Below are 19459 nucleotides of genomic sequence, written 5' to 3' on the forward strand. Positions count from 1 at the left end.
TTACTGCTGATGTACTCAGCCACATGAGATAGCCAAAGAGTCCAAAACCAACTTGTCATAAGTTTAATATAAAATCTTCAGTTGGTAAAAGTATATTTCAGTGGTTTACAGAACTATAGGTAGGAAAAAAAACAGTATTGTGGCTTGATTTTGAAATCTAAAAATCACTTTGTGGAGTCCCTGGCACACAGGAGTCCCTCAAAAATGTTTGTTAAATAAACAAACACAAGTCTAAATGTTTGCTTCCAATTACTATAACTGTTTGAAACAAAACTATATGTAAAAGGAAAATATACTTAAAATGATACTCTAAAAATATACTTAAGATATTCATAAAGCACTTAGAAAGTGGCCCATAGGAAGCTGTGTATAAGTATTTGTCATTACTCTTATCCTATTAACTTAGTCTGGTTCACAACAATCTTGGTAGCTCCATTAGTATAAAGCCATCACTACAACCAATAAAAAGAACTCAAGTATGTTTGCACTACTAGTGAGGATGTAGTTGTGTTATCACCTTTACATGTGGAAGAAAGACTGTCTTACAATGGTAATCATCCAGTTTTATGAAGATTAACTCAGTAAGACACTGACATACAAGAAAGGTGCCTTAAGTTTTATAATTTTATCCTATCGCAACAAATTAAATCCCTTATAATTCAATGCATCTTTTATTCATATGTGTCTTATATTTATACAATTCAGAGCTTCAAAAAGAGCTACTGGTAAAATCCATGTTTGCTTATGTCTAAGAAATTCAATTAAAAAATAAATCATCAAAATGCCAATTGATAATTGAGCTGCAAATATTTTCTTTCATACTGAAGCAAACTAACATAGGAGGAGTGCTAAAAAATGATTGGGATTTACTCTCTTACACTCATTGCTGACCACAACAGAGATGAAGACTCAGGTAATTTGAAAATTCTGTGAGGATTAAATCACCCTATATTCTTCATATTCTCTAAGAAAGTAAGCTTTAGGCTGTGTGAAGTACCCTCAACTTCCAGGACCCAAGAACAAAAACTGCTGGAATGAAAGAGCAGAGTAGTTAGGGTCAAGGAGGTGGCTGCCTTCCATAACGAAACTAGTCTGAATACCTATTTGTTTATTAAGGTCAACTCTTTTTCTTTGACTTAAGGTAGTGGAACTTTTGGTAAGACAGAGACTTTTTTAAAATAAGATGTCATTTTAAACTAAACACCAGGGATACCTTCTGTTTCAAAGAAATCCAGTTACAAAGTCTCTTATGAAGTTTACTCAAATCAAGATCCCCTAATTTATAAAATTACGATTCAAAATGCATTCTGATATGTAATGAGGAAAGAGTCTACTAGTTTATATTGCACATAAGTAATAAGATTTACCATAAAAGCTAAATGATATAAAATAATTTACAACTGATAAAAACATAACTGTGCTAAGGAGTTTAGTTAAAGATGTAACCATGTAGTTTAAGTGATCAGCAAAAGCAAGATCAAAAGCTTCACAGACCCTGAAGGGAGTGAGACACAAATAAAGCAGTGGGCACAGCAAGCAACAGACTAACTGTAACTGTAATCAGACTATTACTTTCCATTTTAAGCAATTGATTATTTAAAAAATAAGGATTTTTCTCATAAAAGTAGCAGATTTTTTTTGGCAGTTAGAATCAATTACTGTCCAAAAGGAATGGTTAAGGCAGAAAAACATGGGAGATATTTTAAATGCATTTTCAGAACTATAACAATGTGTTGAGACAAATAAATTAGATCCCTACACAATAAAGTATCTTAATTTCAATTTCTGAAATAAAACCTAAATTGAGACTACATTTCTTCTCTTATGGTTATTTTTGCTTCATTTCCCATGATTTCAGTATTTTAACCAAGGAAATCTCTAATGTATTGAAATAGTTTTCTAATATTACAAAATTAAAGACGTCTTTTTAAGCAGTGGGGGAAAAAACCTGTTTTGAACAAAAATAAAACAAAACTTCTAAGTATAAACAAAAAAAATAAAAGTAAATACGAAACTAGTATAAAATGCTATAGACATACACACAGAAAGTTATCTTTTATAAGAAGATTTTTATAACAGGAAAGAATTAAAGGGAAAAGCATATTGATTCTCCTTTTTAAGGTTTTGTCCTAAAATACTTTCTGAATGGACTAAAATGATTCTAAACAACTCTTTTTCTTTATTTTCACTAAATAGGTTGGTAGAACTATGAGATATCGAAGGAAAAGAAATTAAAAAAAAAAAAAGGGACCATCCTCCTCCCACAACTAAAGGACTATAAACAAAACAGAATAAATTCTTCCATTTCATTAGTGTTTAAAATTGTGGGTAGTCACTGAGGTAATGAAATAATTAAGACATAAAAAAAACTAAAACTTCATACTGTCCAAAGTGATACAGTTTCTTACAAGATTAATTCTAAAACTCATATAAAAAGTAATCACAGATGAAATGTTACATTATATTGATGCACATACTGTATCAGCCTTGTTTATTTTTTCTTGGTGATTAAGATATGCTTATAAATGGGTCATCACATAGTAATAATTAGATCCTTTTAAGAAACAATTCAGAGAAAAAATATGTTTTTATGTATGTTTTGGCTATAAAAAGCAATCTAATTTAATTACTATCTGCAATTCAGGCATCACTAGATGTATTTGTTACCTCAACAATATCCGAGTTGGTTCTGCTTTCGTGAGGTTCATTATATTCCGTATACTTGAGAAGAACCTTGTCCATATCAGTGCTGGCATACTGAAACAGTTTGTTAGAGCTGTTGAAAATGATGAGTGCTATTTCACAGTCACAGAGCACACTAAGTTCATAGGCTTTCTTCATTAATCCAAACTTTCTCTTTGTAAAAGTGACCTAGAAAATTTAAAAAAGTATATTTTTATTAAAAGTTATTAGTAGTACTGGAATATAGGCTACCTGAAGATGAGTTCTCTTTTAATAATGAGTCTGATTTCAAAGGTGAAAAAACTTCCTAGCTTCATACTCCACATGAGTCTCCTTTCCCAGCATGCCAAAGGACTACAATTCTACATATATTTTGTACCCCCAAGGGCTTGACAGAGTAGTCTCCTGAGGAGGCTTCCTTTATCCTTGGCTGCGACTCTGGGCAAATAACCAGAGAAGGAAACAGCTAACTAGTGGCCTCTTACCATCCAGCTTCAGAAGGCATTAGAAGGTCCAAGTCCTGCCTCAAGTAATCCATCGTGTGTGTGTGCTTAGTTGCTCATGTCTAACTGTTAGTGACCCCATGGACTGTAGCCTGCCAGGCACCTCTGTCTAGGGATTTTTTAGGCAAGAATACTGGAGTGGCTCCATTCCCTTTCTCCAGAGGATCTTCCCAATCCAGGAACTGAATCCGCATCTCCTGTATCTCCTGCACTGCACTGGATTATTTACCCGCTGAGCCATCAGGGAATCCATCAATCCCTAAACAACAAAATACGTCCACTCACTAATCTAAATTATCCTTCCTCTCCTTTCCAATCCCTTCTATTTCACCCATGAAAATTCACAGTCTAGATCAGCAAATTCCTCAATGTCCTCAAAGTCTCCTTTGAATATTTCTCTAACTGAAACCTGTCACCCGAAGCCCTCTCAAATAGAGACTACTTTGTTTCTTTTCAAATACATCTCCTGTACTCAAGGGTCTAGAAGATATGTCCTTTTTTGCTTCCCATTCTCTCCTCAATTTTCCTTTCTTCTCTAAAAACCCCCAATGTTTTGAAGCTCAAGCTATTTGCAATGAGGGAGACCTGGGTTTAATCCCTGGGTTGGGAAGATTCCCGGAAAAGGGAGAGGCTACCCACTCCAGTATTCTGGCCTAGAGAATTTCATGGACCGTATAGCCCATGGGGTCGCAAAAGTCGGACATGACTGACTCATTTTCACTTTTCAAACTCTCCTTGTGGGGACCTCGAAATCATTTGTCCCCATGCACTGATACGTGTCATATAAGTATCTCTTTCTGAGTGAGTGAGTGAAAGTCTCTCAGTGGTGTCCAACTCTTTGCCCATTTATTCCTTTATCTTTACATAGTGAAAGTGAAAGTGAAGTCGCTCATAGCCCACCAAGCTCCTCCGTCCATGAATCTCCAGGCAAGAATACTGGGGTGGGCTGCCATTTCCTTCTCCATTATCTTTATCTTTATATAAGTGGCTGACAATTACTGGGAACATAAATGTGCATGCACACTAACATCCACATCCCCCTTGTTTTTCTAAACTGATGACCATACATCTTAACTAACACTTAAGGTTGCCTGACATTATAACTTAGCTTATTTATCCTATCATCCCATTCTGATAGATAAGGATAAGAGGCTTGTGGAAGCTTCCTGATGGGAGGTACTGGCTACTGTGCAAACTGGATCTTGCTCTGATGGGCGGGGCCATGTTCAGTAAATCTTTAATCCAATTTTCTGCTGATGGGTGGGGCTGTGTTCCCTCCCTGTAGTTTGGCCTCAGGCCAAACTATGGTAGGGATAATGGCATAATGGCCACCTCCGTCAAAAGGACTTATGCCAGCATGTCACTGGCAACCAGGACTGTTATATAGAGTGCACTTGACCCCGCAGCAGATAGAATGAAAACCACAATCACAGAAAACTAACCAAACTGATCACATGGATCACAGTCTTGTCTAACTCAATGAAAGTATGAGCCATGCAGTATAGGGCCACCCAAGACGCATGGGTAAGAGTGAAGAGCTCTGACAAAAAGTGGTCCACTGGAGAAGGGGATGGCAAACCACTACAACATTCTTGCCTTGAGAACCCCAAGAACAGTATGAAAAGGCAAAAGGATATGACACTAAAAGATGAACTCCACACATTGACAAAGTGACCAAAATGCTACTGGAGAAGAGCAGAGAAATAGTTCCAGAAGGAATAAAGAGTCTGACTCAAAGTGGAGACAACACCCAGTTGTGGATGTGTCTGGTGGTAAAAGCAAAGTCCAATGTTGTAAAGCACATTGCATAGGAACCTGGAATATTAGGTCCACAAATCAAGGTAAATTGGAAGTGGTCAAACAGGAGATGGTAAAAGTGAATATCAACATTTTAGGAATCAGTGAACTTCATGGACCAGAATGGGTGAATTTAATTCAGATGATCATTATATCTACTACTGTAGGCAAGAATCCCTTAGAAGAAATGGAATAGCCATCATAGTCAACAAAAGAGTCAAAATGCAGTACTTGGATGCGATCTCAGAAACGACAGAATGATCTGTGTTTTCAAGGCAAACCATTCAATATCACAGCAATCCAAGTGTATGCCCCAACCACTAATACTGAAGAAGCTGAAGTTGAACGTTTCTATGATGATCTACAAGACCTTCTAGAACTAACACCCAAAAAAGATGTCCTTTTCATTTTAGGGGACTGGAATGCAAACGTAGAAAGTCAAGAGAAACCTGGAGTAACAGGCAAATTTGGGGTTGCAGTACAAAACGAAGCAGGGCAAGGCTAACAATTTATCAAGAGAACGCACTGGTCATAGTGAACACCCTCATCCAACAACACAAGAGAAGACTCTACACATGGACATCACCAGATGGTCAATACAGAAATCAGACTGATTATATTCTTTGCAGCCAAAGATGGAGAAGCTCTATACCGTTAGCAAAAACAAGACTGGGAGCTGACGGGGGCTCAGATCATGAACTCCTTATTCCCGACAATCTTGATTCCGACTTGTGCTTCATCCAGCCCAGCACTGTGCATGATATACTCTACATATGGAGAAATATCAATAACCTCAGATATGCAGATGACAGCTCCCTTACAGAAAGCAAACAGGAACAAAAGAGCCTCTTGATGAAAGTGAAAGAGGAGAGTGAAAAAGTTGGCTTAAAACTCAACATTCAGAAAACTAAGATCATGGCATCCAGTTCCATTACTTCATGGCAAATAGATGGGAAAATAATGGAAACAGTGGCAGTCTTTATTTTCTTAGGCTCCAAAATTACTGCAGATGGTGACTGCAGCCATGAAATTAAAAGATGCATGCTCCTTGGAAGAAAAGCTATGACCAACCTAGACAGCATATTAAAAAACAGAGAAATTACTTTACCAACAAAGGTCCATCTAGTCAAAGCTATGGTTTTTCCAGTGGTCATGTATGGATGTGAGAGTTGGACCATAAGGAAAGCTGAGTGCTGAAGAATTGATGCCTTTGAACTATGGTGCTGGAGAAGACTCTTGCGAGTCTCTTGGACTGTAAGGAGATCCAATCAGTCCATCCTAAAGGAAATCAGTCCCAAGTGTTCATTGGAAGGACTGATGCTGAAGCTGAAACTACAATACTTTGGCCACCTGATGCGAAAATCTGACTCATTAGAAAAGACCCTGATGCTGGGAAAGAGTGAGGGCAGGAGGAGAAGGGGCAACAGAGGATGAGATAATTGGATGGCATCACCCACTCAATGGACATGACTTTGAGCAAGTTCTGGGAGATGGTGAAGGACAAGGAAGCCTGGTGTGTTGCAGACCATGGAGTCAGGAAGAGTGGGACAAGACTGAGCGACTGAATGACAACAAAGCCCATTCTCCAGGTAGAGATACTTCCTATCTTCTCTCCCTCAAATCCACTCTCCACTGATAAGTGGAGTGAAGTCACTCAGTCATATCCGACTCTTTGCAACCCCATGGACTGTAGCCCACCAGGCTCCTCCATCCATGGGATTCTCTAGGCAAGAGTACTGGAGTGGGGTGCCATTGCATTCTCCAGGGGATCTTCCCGACCCAGGGATCGAACCCGGGTCTCCCACATTGTAGGCAGATGCTTTACTATCTGAGCCACCCTGCTTCAAACCACTGGGAAAACAGAAGCAAGCAGCAACTGTCTCACTTTCTATCACCAAATCTATCTGTCCAACCGTTTTGTCTGTACGTTTCCACACTCTTCCTTCTCTGCTGGTATTACCGACATCTGTTTTTAGTCTTTTCCAGATGCTGCCCTCTCCTCCTTCATCATGGTTTCCTTCCTCTCTGTCAGATCAAAGGCCATAAACTTATGCTCAAGCATCTTCTTTGACTTCATGCTGCCTTTCCAGTCACCACCCCTTCTTCTTGCCCTTCTTTATGCTCTACTTCACAGTAAAAATATTTGAAAGAAATGTCTATAGTTACTGCCTCTAATTTCTCACCACCTATTCTCTCCCCATCCTACTGCAATCAGACTTCCAGTCCTCATATTCTGTCTGCTAAGACTTGCCAATATCATCACACTGACCTTCAATTTATGTGATTGAAGTAAATGATCACTTTTTTTTCTTATCTTACCATATAGCTCATTTGACAAAGTTGGCCATGTTCTCAATCTTCAAACATTATCTTCTCAAATTGTTTATGGCACCACACTGTCCTAGTTTTCCTTACTTGAATGACTTCTTCCTCTCAGCCTTTAGAGCTATACCGTCTTCCTCTGCTCAACCTTTATACATTGAAGTGCCTGTGAGCTTTAGATCAAGGATCCCTTCTCTTTACCCTCACAGTCCTTCCAGGTAATTGCATCCAGCTATCCAGCTTCATAATTTTAAAAGTAACAAATATGCTCTTTCTACAGTCTCCTCCAGTTCAGCAAATGGCACTGTCATCCATTCAAACAAAAGCAAATATCTAAGAGTTATCCTTCATCTCTCCAATCACAATAATCTACTCTATCTAGTCCTTCAGTAAATTGTGTTAGCTCCACCTCTAAAACATATCCCAAATCAATCCACTTCTATCTACACCACTATACCACCCTAGGTTAAGTAACATGGTATCTCATGTGAATTATTTATAGAATCACCTTATTAGATTTCCTGCTTCACCTATTGCACCCTACAGTTTATTGGCCACATACCTGACAGACTGATATATTTGAATCGTAAATCAAAATGTATAGATAGGAGTTTATAGAGTTTTTCACTGCACTGAAAGTAATAGTCAAACTCATTAAGGAAACAAAATAAACAATCTGGCTTCAAAATGAAATATCATCTCTCTCTCACACACAAACATTATGCTGCACTGGTGTGTACAGTGTGTGGGTTTTTCTTAACCACCAGCTACTACTCCCTGTCTTAGGAACTTGGCTATTTCCCCTCTCTGTGGAACACTCTTCACATCACATCTTTCTATTTCCTTCTCTTTGCTTTAAAAAAAAAAGAAAAATCTCTTATCATTATTTAATCTTTTTAAAAAGTCCTTAAAATACAAATACACAAATATATGACTTTAACCCATGTTTTCAACTTGGTATTTTTCATCTCACATTTTTGTACAAGATCATATAATCATATATACATTTAGATGTATACATATAAAGGATCTTGTCAGCATTTTATGAATCTGCTGCTGCTGCTAAGTCGCTTCAGTCATGTCCGACTCTGCGACCCCATAGACTGCAGCCCACCAGGCTCCCCTGTCCCTGGGATTCTCCAGGCAAGAACACTGGAGTGGGTTGCCATTTCCTTCTACAATGCAGGAAAGTGAAAAGTGAAAGTGAAGTCGCTCAGTTGTGTCCGACTCTTAGCGACCCCATGGACTGCAGCCTACCAGGCTCCTCTGTCCGTGGGATTTTCCAGGCAAGAGTACTGGAGTGGGGTGCCATCGCCTTCTCCTTATGCAACTGGGACTCTTATCAATACTCTTTGACATTGTTTTGAACTGTGGTGTTGGAGAAGACTCTTGAGAGTCCCTTGGACGGCAAGGAGATCCAACCAGTCCATCCTAAAAGAAATCAGTCCTGAGTATTTATTTGAAGGACTAATGCTGAAGCTGAAGCTCCAATACTTTGGCCACCTGATGTGAAGAACTGACTCCTTAGAAAAGACCCTGATGCTGGGAAAGACTGAAGGCAGGAGGAGAAGGGGATGACAGAGGATGAGATGGTTGGATGGTATCACTGACTCGATGGAGATAAGTCTGAGCAAGCTCCGGGAATTGGTGATAGACAGGGAAGCCCAGCGTGCTGCAGTCCACGGGGTTGCAAAGAATCAGACACAACTGAGTGACTGAACTGAACTGATCCAATACTTTTTGTTTTCCTCATCAAGCCACACCTCATGAATGTGTAAGTCAAATAGTATTGTTCTTAGGTACTCTTCTCAATAATTTCATAATTTTTTCATATAAATGTTACTACTCTTACAACGTGCAAAATAAAAATCTTATTTTTCTGCACACCACAACTGTAGCTCCCACTCACTGCAACTACAGAAAGCCCATGCTCAGAAATAAAGACCCAGCACAGAACAGCAACAACAAAAAAGCCAACAACACAATTTTTAGGTTTACTACCTGGTAATCAGTATATGTTTTTAATATTCTCCTTTATTGAATTTACTATTGTTTCTCTGTTTGGGTAGGTAATTCTTAACCAATTTGGTGAATGCTCTAGATATACTTGTATACACTATTTTCTCAGTGTAGTGTTCAATATATCACTTAGTGTCAATTTTATTCATTATGCCAGTTAGATCTGGTTTACCATCAATTATTTTTTGTCCATTTGATCTATTTCATACTAAGACTAATGTGTTTAAGTTATTTCTAATTATTAGTTTCCACTTATGTTGCTCTTTTAGTTTTTGCTTGGTAAAAGGTGGTATTTAGTCTATCAATATTCCTAATTCTTACATCTTCAGGATGAATTACAGCCTTCAGCATTGAAAAGTATCTTTCTTTGTCCCATTTAACGCTTTCTGTCTTCAACCCTACATTGTTTAATATCAGGATTATATCTGTTTTCTCATTGCTTTCATTTGTCTGGTATACCTTTTCTCATCTCTTTCTTTCTGATATTTGGGGTGGATGAAACTTGAGCCTATTATACAGAGTGAAGTAAGCCAGAAAGAAAAACACCAATACAGTGTAATAATGCATATATATGGAATTTAGAAAGATGGTAACAATAACCCTGTATGCGAGACAGTAAAAGAGACACAGATGTATAGAACAGTCTTTTGGACTCTGTAGGAGAAGTCGAGTGTGGGATGGTTTGGGAGAATGGCATTGAAACATATATATTATCATATGCGAAACGAATCACCAGTCCAGGTTCAATGCAGGATACAGGATGCCCGGGGCTGGTGTGCTGGGACGACCCAGAGGGATGCGATGGGGAGAGGTGGGAGGGGGGTTCAGGATGGGGAACACATGTACACCCATGGCGGATTCATGTCAATGTATGGCAAAACCAGTACAATATTGTAAAGTAATGTTGGGTAGTTAAGAATAGAGAAAAGGATTTCAAAATGGCAGTAGCTAAAAGACAAGGATGGGAAAAGGCCGCGAAAATAGAATAAAGGAAGGACCGAGGACCTGAGTGAAGACCTCAGGTAGAACAAACAGCACTCCTGGCTAAGCCCAATTTGCATAGGGCAGGTCCAAGGGAGGAAAAAACATATAAAAGGAGGAGCCAAAGTGCTCTCTCTCTCTCTCTGCTCCATGTGCATGCGCGCGCACTCTCTCTCTCCCCTCCACGTGTGTGTGCTCTTTCTCCCTACCTCCGACAACCCCGCCTCCCACGCACTGGCACGCTCCTCCACTCTTTTTGCGTCTTTGTGTTGGCATGCCCTGACGCTTCCAGGATGGATTCTCCTGCTATCTTCTAAATAAAATAGAGCTGTAACACTGATTTGTCTAAGAACTATAACATGGTTTGTCCAAGACCCGAGAGCTGTGACATGCCGACAGCTTTAATGTCCGTCGCTCCAAATCTTTGTTGCGGCCGAGACAGAACGTAGGAGCATACACTTGCCCGACAGTAATTAGCCTCCAATTAAAATAAATAAATTTATATTTTTAAAAGGGGGATACCAATAAAAAAAAAAGTTAAAACATTTTAAAATCAATTTAAATAAAGAATATTTATCAAAAAAAAAAAAAAGATTCCATTGTGTCTCCTTCTGCCTATATTTGGACCTTGTGAACTAAATGGAAATGTTTTTCCTTTAAATAAACAGGCTCATTCACATTTATTGATATGATTGATAATAGAGATTTCATTGATATTTTAGTACTTTAATATTAATATTTATATGTATTATGTATATTTCCTGTTATTTTTCTCTAAATGATGTGTTTTGTTTGCTTCTCTGAGTAAAATTTAATGAAGATTAGCATTTTTGTTCTACTGGTTATCTTTGTAGTTACAACTTTTGTAAATGCCCTTAGTCTCTGTTTTCATGTTTCATGCCCTCACTATTTGGTGTGTCAAATCTTAGTGATTTTTTTTAACTCCCACCTACTGAGTAAATAATTACCAGTACGTTTGTTCTACTTTCCTGATTCCCTTTTCTTTCTTACCATGTCTCAGCTGCATTATTTGTTTTTTTCAAACCAAAGTAATATATAATAAATAATATATAATACATTATTGTTCCACCCTTGCCCCCATTGTCGCTTTAGGCTTATATCTATAGTTAAGTATATTAAATATTGGTCAAGGATCTTTTTCCTTATTTCCTCAGGCATCTCTCAGCTGTATGGAGCTTATCTTCTACTAGACTGCATAAAATACCTCTTGAGTACAGAATTACCTGAGCTCTAGTAGGTTTAACTTGAAACATCTTTGTATTTGAATACAGCTTAACTGCAAATGAAATCCTACCTTCAGATATTTTCCCCTGCATTTATTGAAAATGCTGCTCTGTTGTCTTCCTTTGTATCTTGATTTTGCAAAATTTGATGTCAGTTTAATTCTCTGTACTTACAAATTGGCTTTTGTTTTATACCAGAAGCTCTGATGATTTTTTTCTTTATCTTAAAATCTATGGAGATGTAGAGAAGAGAATGGATATGTAGGGAAGGGAGGGATGGATGGGGAGAATAGCACTGACATATATACACTACCATCTGTAAAACAGGTAAGTAGTTGGAAGTTGCTGTATAGAAGAGGGCGCACAGCTTGGTGCTTTGTGATGACCCAGAGGGGTGGGATGGGGCAGGGTTGGGAGGGAGTTTCAAGAGGGAGTGGATCTATGTAAACATATAGCTAATTCACTTTGTTATACAAGGGATATTAACACAACATTTGAAAGCAATTAGACTCCAATAAAAAAAAAAAGAGAAAAAAAGAAAGGAAAGGAAATGTAAACAAACTAGAAGAAAACAAAATTGTCTTTATTCATAGATAACATGATCGTCCATGTGAAAAATCGCTACAAACAAATTAATTCCTAGAACTAAATAAAAGAAAGCTAATGAATCTTTCGTAATCAGATCCAGTTTTACAAAGATAAAGTCAGTAGCAGAATGAAAAATAAAGTTCATTCAACTACCAAAAAAACACCCTATTATAATACTTTCAGTAGGACATGTATCAAAGTTGACCTCCGCAGGTCAACCTAATCCTTGCTGCTACTGCTAAGTCAATTCAGTCGTGTCTGACTCTGTGCAACCCCACAGACGGCCACCCACCAGGCTCCCCCATCCCTGGGATTTTCCAGGCAAGAACACTGGAGTGGGTTGCCATTTCCTTCTCCAATGTATGAAACTGAAAAGTGAAAGTGAAGTCACTCAGTCGTATCCGAATCTTAGCGACCCCATGGACTGCAGCCTACCAGGCTCCTCCATCCATGGGATTTTCCAGGCAAGAGTACTGAAGTGGGGTGCCATTGCCTTCTCTGACCTAATCCTTGGAATCTTATTTATGAAAACTTTATATATCAGTTCTATGGTTTCATTTTTTTTCTTTTATACGTAAGTTGGATCTTCTTTGTCTCTCTTTCAACCATTTTCTCTCAAACCCTTTGGCATTACTTATTTTCATTCATTTAGCTGTTCCTGCCTGCCTTCAATTAATATTAAAGATTCATTTGAGTATATATTCCTTGGCCACTTTGTAATTTAGCCTTTGTTTTAATATTATTTTACCTTTTTTTCTTTCTTTCAATTGACTTAATCAGCTTAATCACTTTGTTTCACCCATGCTTTCTTATAAAAATCCATTTCCATTCTTAGTATTCAAAATTCTGAATCTTGATTTTTGTCTGTAACATTCCTAAATACTTGTTTAAGGAAATTCATTTCAGCGTGGATAGTCAGCATTTTTTTTCCCCCACTGCCTCATTGTATGGGGAACAATCTTGTCACATGAACAGCTGTAAATATCATTTTGTTTTCTTTGTAACAGTTTATATAGGAGATGAAAGTAAAAGATGAGAGTGAAAAAGCTGGTTTAAAACTCAACATTCAGAAAACAGATCACGGCATCTGGTCCCATCACTTCACAGCAAATAGATGGGGAACCACTGGAAACAGTGAGAGACTTTATTTTGGGGGGCTCCAAAATCACTGCAGATGATGACTGCAGCCATGAAATTAGAAGACGCTTGCTCTTTGGAAAAAAAGCTATGACCAACCTAGACCGCATATTAAAAAGCAGATACATGACTTTACCAACAAAGGTCCACCTAGTCAAAGCTATGGTTTTTCCAATAGTCATGTATGGATGTGAGAACTGGACTATAAAGAAGGCTGAGTGCTGAAGAAATGATGCTTTTGAACTGTGGTGTTGGAGAAGACTCTTGAGAGTCCTTTGGACTGCAAGGAGATCCAACCAGTCCATTCTGAAGCAGATCAGTCCTGAATATTCATTGGAAGGACTGATGCTGAAACTCCAATACTTTGGCCACCTGATCCGAAGAACTGACTCACTGGAAAAGACCCTGATGCTGGGAAAGATTGAAGGTGGGAGGAGAAGGGGATGACAGAGGATGAGATAGTTGGATGGCATCACCAACTAGTTGGACATGAATTTGAGAAGGCTCCAGGAGTTGGTGATGGACAGGGAAGCCTGGCGTGCTGCAGTCTAAGGGGTCACAAAGAGTTGGACACGACTCAGCGACTGAAATGAACTGAACTGATATAGAAGAAGATTGCCTGCATCATTGAATTTCTACAGAAAGAATTAGCACTGGTTAATGGGCAGCGATTGAAAATATTCTTAGTTCAAGAGCACCTCTCCTTTTAAAGAAGTTAAGTATGGTCTCTTTAATGAAAGGCTTTTGGGGGGAGTACTGGCAGTGGGGAAAAGAGTTTTGTGTCCTTTAGTTAAAATACCTTTGCATATTCTTTTGTCTTGAAGGATGTGTGTGTGTGTGTGTGTGTGTATCTTCTTTTCATTTCCATTTACCTAACATTTTTAAAAAGTACCTCTGCCTTCCTTCTTGCCCTCTTTTTCCTGAAATGGCTGCTTTTTCAAGACTATAGACTTGCTTGGGCATATACTTTTAGTCCTTTCTTTACCTGTGGTCAATTCAGATCTACAAGGCATATTTTCCATAATTTTTTAACTTAGTTAGAATTCCTCTTTTTGGTAGTGATTTCAAATCAGTCTTAAGACAGCTACAAGGTCTCCTCTTCTCTTTTCCCAATACATTTACCTGATGTATGCTTTAGTTCAGTTCAGTCGCTCAGTCGTCTCCGACTCTTAGCGACCCCGTGAACAGTAGCATGTCAGGCCTCTCTGTCCATCACCAACTCCCAGAGTTCACCCAAATCCATGTCCATCAAGTCGATGATGCCATCCAGCCATCTCATCCTCTGGTGTCCCCTTCTCCTCCTGCCCTCAATTTTCCCCAGCATCAGGGTCTTTTCTAATGAGTCAGATCTTCACATCAGGTGGCCAAAGTTTGGAGTCTCAGCTTCAACATCAGTCCTTCTAATGAACACCCAGGACTGATCTCCTTTACGATAGACTGGATGGATCTCCTTGGAGTCCAAGGGACTCTCAAGAGTCTTCTACAACACCACAGTTCAAAAGCATCAATTCTTCAGTGCTCAGCTTTCTTTATAGTCCAACTCTCACATCCATACATGACACCACTGGAAAAACCATAGCCTTTACTGGACAGACCTTTGTTGACAAAGTAATGTCTCTGCTATTTAATATTCTGTCTAGGTTGGTCATAACTTTCTGTCCAAGGAGTAGGCGTCTTTTAATTTCATGGCTGCAATCACCGTCTGCAGCGATTTTGAAGCACAGAAAAATAAAGTTTGACACTGTTTCCCCATCTATCTGCCATGAAGTGATGGGACCAGATGCCATGATCTTAATTTTCTGAATGCTGACCTTTAAGTCAACTTTTTCACTGTCCTCTTTCACTTTCATCAAGAGGCTCTTTATTGTTCTTCCCTTTCTGCCATAAGGGTGGTGTCATCTGCATATCTGAGGTTATTGATATTTCTCCTGGCAATCTTGATTCCAGCTTGTGCTTCCTCCAGCCCAGATTTCTCATGATGTACTCTGCATATAAATTAAATAAGCAGGATGACAATATACAGCCTTGATGTACTCCTTTTCATATTTGGAACCAGTCTGTTCCATGTCCAGTTCTAACTGCTGCTTCTTGACCTACATACAGGTTTCTCAAGGGCAGGTCAGGTGGTCTGGTATTCACATCTCTTTCAGAATTTTCCACAGTTTATTGTGATCCACACAGTCAAAGGCTTTGGCATAGTCAATGAAGCAAAAGATGATTTTCTGGAACTCTTTTGCCTTTTCCATGATCCAGAGGATATTGGCAATTTGATCTCCGGTTCCTCTGCCCTTTCTAAAACCAGCTTGAACATCTGGAAGTTCACGGTTCACGTATTGCTGAAGCCTGGCTTGGAGAATTTTGAGCATTACTAGCATGTGAGATGAGTGCAGTTGTGTGGTAGTTTGAGCATTCTTTGGCATTGCCTTTCTTCAGGATTGGAATCAAAGCTGACCTTTTCCAGTCCTGTGGCCACTGCTGAGTTTTCCAAATTTGCTGGCATATTGAGTGAGTGCAGCACTTTCACAGCGTCATCTTTCAGGATTTGAAAGAGCTCAACTGGGATTCCATCACCTCCACTAGCTTTGTTCGTAGTGATACTTCCTAAGACTCACTTGACTTCACATTCCAGGACGTTTGGCTCTAGGTAAACGATCACACCATCATGATTATCTGGGTCGTGAAGATCTTTTTTGTACAGTTCTTCTGTGTATTCTTGCCACCTCTTCTTAATATCTTCTGTTTCTGTTAGGTCCATACCATTTCTGTCCTTTTTGTACCCATCTTTGCATGAAATATCTAACTCAATGAAACTAAGCCATGTGGTGTGGGGTCACCCAAGATGGCTGGGTCATGGTTGAGAGGTCTGACAGAATGTGGTCCACTGGAGAAAGGAATGGCAAACCACTTTTCTTGTCTTGAGAACCCCATGAACAGTATGAAAAGGTAAAAAGATAGGACACTGAAAGATGAACTCCCCAGGTTGGTAGGTGCCCAATATGCTACTGGAGATCAGTGGAGAAATAACTCCAGAAAGAATGAAGGGATGGAGCCAAAGCAAAAACAAGACCCAGTTGTGGATGGGACTGATGACAGAAGCAAGGTTTGATGCTGTAAAGAGCAATATTGCATAGGAACCTGGAATGTTACATCCATGAATCAAAGCAAATTGGAAGTGGTCAAACAGGAGATGACAAGAGTGAACATTGACATTCTAGGAATCAGTGAACTTAGATGGAATGGAATGGGTGAATTTAACTCAGATGACCATTTTATCTACTACTGTGGGCAGAAATCCCTTACAAGAAATGGACTAGCCATCATAGTCAACAAAAGAGTCAAAATGCAGTACTTGGATGCAATCTCAAAAACGACAGAATGATCTCTGTTCGTTTCCAAGGCAAGCCATTCAATATCACAGTAACCCAAGTCTATGCTCCAACCAGTAACTATGAAGAAGCAGAAGCTGAACAGTTCTATGAAGACCTATACGACCTTCTAGAACTAACATCCCCCAAAGATGTCCTTTTCATTATAGCAGACTGCAGTGCAAAAGTAGAAAGTAAAGAAACACCTAGAATAACAGGCAAATTTGGCCTTGGAATATGGAATGAAGCAGGGCAAAGGCTAATAGTGTTTGCCAAGAGAACGCACTGGTCATAGCAAACACCCTCTTCCAACAACACAAGAGAAGACTCTACACATGGACATCACCAGATGGTCAACACCGAAATCAGACTGATTGTATTCTTTGCAGCCAAAGATGGAGAAGCTCTATACAGTCAGCAAAAACAAGACCGGGAGCTAACTGTGGCTCAGATCATGAACTCCTTATTGCCAAATTCAGACTGAAATTGAAGAAAGTGGAGAAAACCACTAGACCATTTGGGTATGACCTAAATCAAATCCCTTATGATTATACAGTGGAAGTGAGAGACAGATTTAAGGGACTAGATCTGATAGACAGAGTGCCTGATGAACTATGGTTGAAGGTTTGTGACACTGTACAGGAGACAGGAATCAAGACTATCCCCAAGAAAAAGAAATGCAAAAAAGCAAAATGGCTGTCTGAGGAGGCCTTACAAATAGCTGTGAAAAGAAGGAAAGCGAAAAGCAAAGGAGAAAAGGAAAGATATATCCATGTAATGTAGACTTCCAAAGAATAGCAAGGAGAGTTAAGAAAGCCTTCCTCAGCAATCAATGCAAAGAAAGAGAGGAAAGCAATAGAATGGGAAAGACTAAAGATGTATGCTTGGGTCACCACAAAGACTTGCAATAGATGTCAAGAAACAGCACACAGTGACTTGGAAATAATTTTCTACCTGGAGGTAATGTGAATTTAGACATTCTTTGCCTTCTAGTTGTGCAAAGGTTGTAGGTTTTATGTTCCTGTTTTTCTACATTTATTTTTGGAGAAATTATGTTGGAAGAGTCAGCATTTATTCAGCCACATTACTCTGATTTCCAAGAATTCCACCTATAAATCTGAATCTTTATTTTGCAACAGGTTTATACATTTTTCTACTTGAGACGTACTTAGCATTTTGTTTTAAATGTTATAAAATTTAAATGTAAGAAATCAATATTAATAAAGCCATTTCAGTATTAGTCAAAATAAACTAATTTTATTTTTACATTTTAATTTTATTCCAGTATTACAGTCACTGTAAAGAAAAAGAACAGGACTAAAGGCTAGCCTACAAAATTCAGTGCCACTATAAACTGAGGTAGATTTTATTTTAATCTAAACCAGCTTTCCTGATTTTGTGTCAAATCTAGAGTAATACAATTCTTTGAATTCAAGAAGGTTAGATTATACCATCTCCAAAAGATCTTTTATATTTTAAATCCCAAGGACCTGAAAAAATTTTACACCATATACATTTAGACATATCTTTATTTCATTGTTGAATTTAAAAGTCCAGGAGAGACTGCAAGTGTTTGTTCTAGCACTTCCAACTCCAGTGGAAGTTGCCACTCAAGTAATAAAACAGAACAAAATGAAAATTAACAACTCTTCTTAGATTCCTCAGGGAGCTGAGGTCCCAGGGCAACTTCTGCCCCACCTGCCAAACTGGAAACAGACAGACAGATACTGTGAACCATAAATCACCAGAGCCATAAACAGAAACCACCACAAGAATCAGTACAAGGGTAGGAAAATCTGAACTCTAATTAGTGAATTGCTGGAGGCTAATTTTGGACAAGTATAAAGATTAACAACTCTAGGGAGACCCAGTTTTGGAGGGCACACCTACACTTACATGAGTTTTACCCATAGGACCTCTATCAGATTCTCATAGTAAATCAAAATAATCAACTAAGATGATATAAAACAGTCCAAATATATATACAAAGCATGATAAAGAGTAAGGTCCAAGAAAACTGGGGAGTCAAGATATATTATTAGAATAGATTTTAAAAAATCCAGCCATATACTATTTACAGAAATATACCTAAAGTATAAAGATATAGATAGGTTGAATGTAAATGTAGAGAACTAGACCTATCAAGAAAATATTAGCCAAAAGAGAGATGTAGTAGCTATTGTAATGTGAGACAGTAGATTTAAGTAGTTTAAAACAGCATGCCTTACCGAGGAAAGAAAAAGTCAGTACGTATTTTAAAAATTCACCAAGAACATGTAACAATTCTAAATACGTATGAGCCTAATGAAATATTCCCCAATATCTAAAACAGTATGTGTTAAACTAGTAAAATATATACAGAAAATGACAAATCCATTATTGTGGTAAGTGTAATTATTGACAGGTCTCACTGAGCCAAAACCAAATATGTAAATAAAATACAAATAATACAGATAATGAGAACACAAAATAAGACTGAACTAATAGACATGTAGAATCCTGTATGTAACAATTAAAAGAATACACATTTATCTAAAGTTCAATTGGAACATTTACAAGCTGATTATGATTTAGAAAATGAAGCAAGCCTTAAATCACTTTAAAGTGTTCATAATCTACTGGTAAAGGCAAAATAAACTACTGAGAAACACTGAAATAAGTCCTGTCATAAAAGAGTTTACAAAGTGTTTTGGTAAAGACTGAAATATACTATCTGAAACAGATTAAGTACACACAGAATTAATATCTGGAATATATGAAGAACTTCTAAGAAAAAAATCAACAACCCAGCAAAACCACAAAACCACAAACAGGTAATATT

General features: G+C 38.2%; 1 protein-coding gene across 11 annotated transcripts in view; it reads right to left on the reverse strand.

Moving 5' to 3' along the window:
- MEF2A (myocyte enhancer factor 2A) overlaps nt 1-19459 on the reverse strand; it is a 179129-nt gene that overhangs the window by 63790 nt on the left and 95880 nt on the right. For all 11 annotated transcript variants that reach the window (XM_061394250.1, XM_061394242.1, XM_061394251.1 and 8 more), the window contains one exon: nt 2668-2871. In XM_061394250.1, the coding sequence (XP_061250234.1) occupies nt 2668-2871 (204 nt within the window). The remainder of the gene's footprint in view (nt 1-2667; nt 2872-19459) is intronic.

The sequence above is a fragment of the Bos javanicus genome, chromosome 21 (genome assembly GCF_032452875.1).
Source record: "Bos javanicus breed banteng chromosome 21, ARS-OSU_banteng_1.0, whole genome shotgun sequence".
Lineage (NCBI taxonomy): Eukaryota > Metazoa > Chordata > Mammalia > Artiodactyla > Bovidae > Bos > Bos javanicus.